Source organism: Saprolegnia parasitica (assembly GCF_000151545.1).
Source record: "Saprolegnia parasitica CBS 223.65 unplaced genomic scaffold supercont2.202, whole genome shotgun sequence".
NCBI lineage: Eukaryota > Oomycota > Saprolegniomycetes > Saprolegniales > Saprolegniaceae > Saprolegnia > Saprolegnia parasitica.
The window spans coordinates 26,567-28,095 of record NW_012156596.1 but is presented as its reverse complement, the minus strand read 5'-3'; the positions used below and the strand labels follow the sequence as shown (position 1 = coordinate 28,095).

Genomic DNA, 1,529 nt, shown 5'->3' with positions numbered 1-1,529 from the left:
CGATTGGGTGCCGTGCGACCAAGGCTCAAAGCGCCATGTATTGGCTTGTGTTCAATATTTAGATGGATGATGTTGGAATAAACAGCAATTGTTGGCGAGTTTCAAACAATACTTGCAGGCCTTTGATTGCCACGATCGTCGGCACACAACTCTCTCGAGCGAGCTAGTGGCCTCGCGAGCCGCCCACCCCTTTATCCTAGCCACTTTTCAGTCGGTGTACGACGCAATATATCTAAATGCAGGCCAACTTTGAAAGTAATCGCTTAGGAATTTAATTTTGTCGGTCTCAATTTACGATCTTTTGCCGGAGAAGTGGCCTCGCGAGCCGCCCACCCCTTTATCCTAGCCACTTTCAGTCGGTGTACGACGCAATATATCTAAATGCAGGCCAACTTTGAAAAGTAATCGCTTAGGAATTTAATTTTGTCGGTCTCAATTTACGATCTTTTGCCGGAGAAGTGGCCTCGCGAGCCGCCCACCCCTTTATCCTAGCCACTTTTCAGTCGGTGTACGACGCAATATATCTAAATGCAGGCCAACTTTGAAAAGTAATAGTAGTCTCGGAGCGTAAAAGCTTCGCGGGTAGTACAAAGCTGTTTCGAGGCCCATTCGTGGAGTTGCATGTAGTCCTTGATGACAAGCGAGGACTCTTTGAATGTGGGGGCATGGAAGCTCTTGATCTGGTTGACTTCCGGCAGTAGCCGAAGGATGATTTCTTTGTTCATGTACTTGACGTTGAGTCGCGTCAGCCCTCCCTTTGGACCCATTCCCCCGAGACAAAGGTTGGCGATCTCGTCACGGAGGACAACGTGGATGCCATTGAGCTTCTTGCCCGTAAGCGCTGACGTATGCTCGCCTTTGTGTTAGAGTACAAAACCGGACTCGGCCGGGCGCGCTCGAGCTTTGGCTTTGCATTTCTTGTGTGTAATGCACTTGTGCATAGCGAAACCACCGTACGAGTTGTGAGTGGTAGTGCCGTAGTTGTACTCGCCGGTGTCAAACAACTGCATCTCGATAATGGCATCGTCCTTGGTCCGAAACCTCGCGACTTCAGTGTACCCACCGTTTTCGTCTTCGACGACGACCGGAGCACCAACAACCGGAGCACCAGTGACCGGTGCACTAGCGACCGGTGCATCGACGACATGATCAACAACGTCGACGACCGGTGCACCCACGACCGAGCCTTCATCGACGACGAGCGGTGCATCAACGACCGACGCCTCGCCAGCCACGAAAATCGTGGCTGGAAAGAGGCGCCGGCCGACGTTGGTTGGTCCATACGATTTCACAGGTTTTTTCTGCCATCATGTCATTCTGCAACTGTCGCCATCATGACGCTCTGGAACAAGGACATTTGCGCAGAGCCTTCGTGTCGTTGCGGCGAGTCCTCTGCAGAGCTGCTCATCGACTACCTCAACTACCAAACTACGGACGGCTACGTCAACTACAAGCGATGGAAAGGCGGCAGCAAGAAGAGGGATGGTAAATCCAAGATCACGATCGCGGGGGAGGTCCATGATCAAGGA

At 51.9% G+C, this 1,529-nt stretch overlaps 1 protein-coding gene across 1 annotated transcript; it reads right to left on the bottom strand.

The window, feature by feature from the left end:
• Positions 1 to 524: 524 nt before the first annotated feature.
• SPRG_15788 (hypothetical protein) lies at positions 525 to 1,010 on the bottom strand (the record flags this gene model as incomplete). The annotated part of the gene is made up of 2 exons (XM_012355064.1): positions 525 to 856; positions 878 to 1,010. 2 exons carry the CDS (start codon positions 1,008 to 1,010, stop codon positions 525 to 527), a joined length of 465 nt encoding a protein of 154 aa, XP_012210454.1.
• Between the last annotated feature and the right edge of the window lie 519 nt (positions 1,011 to 1,529).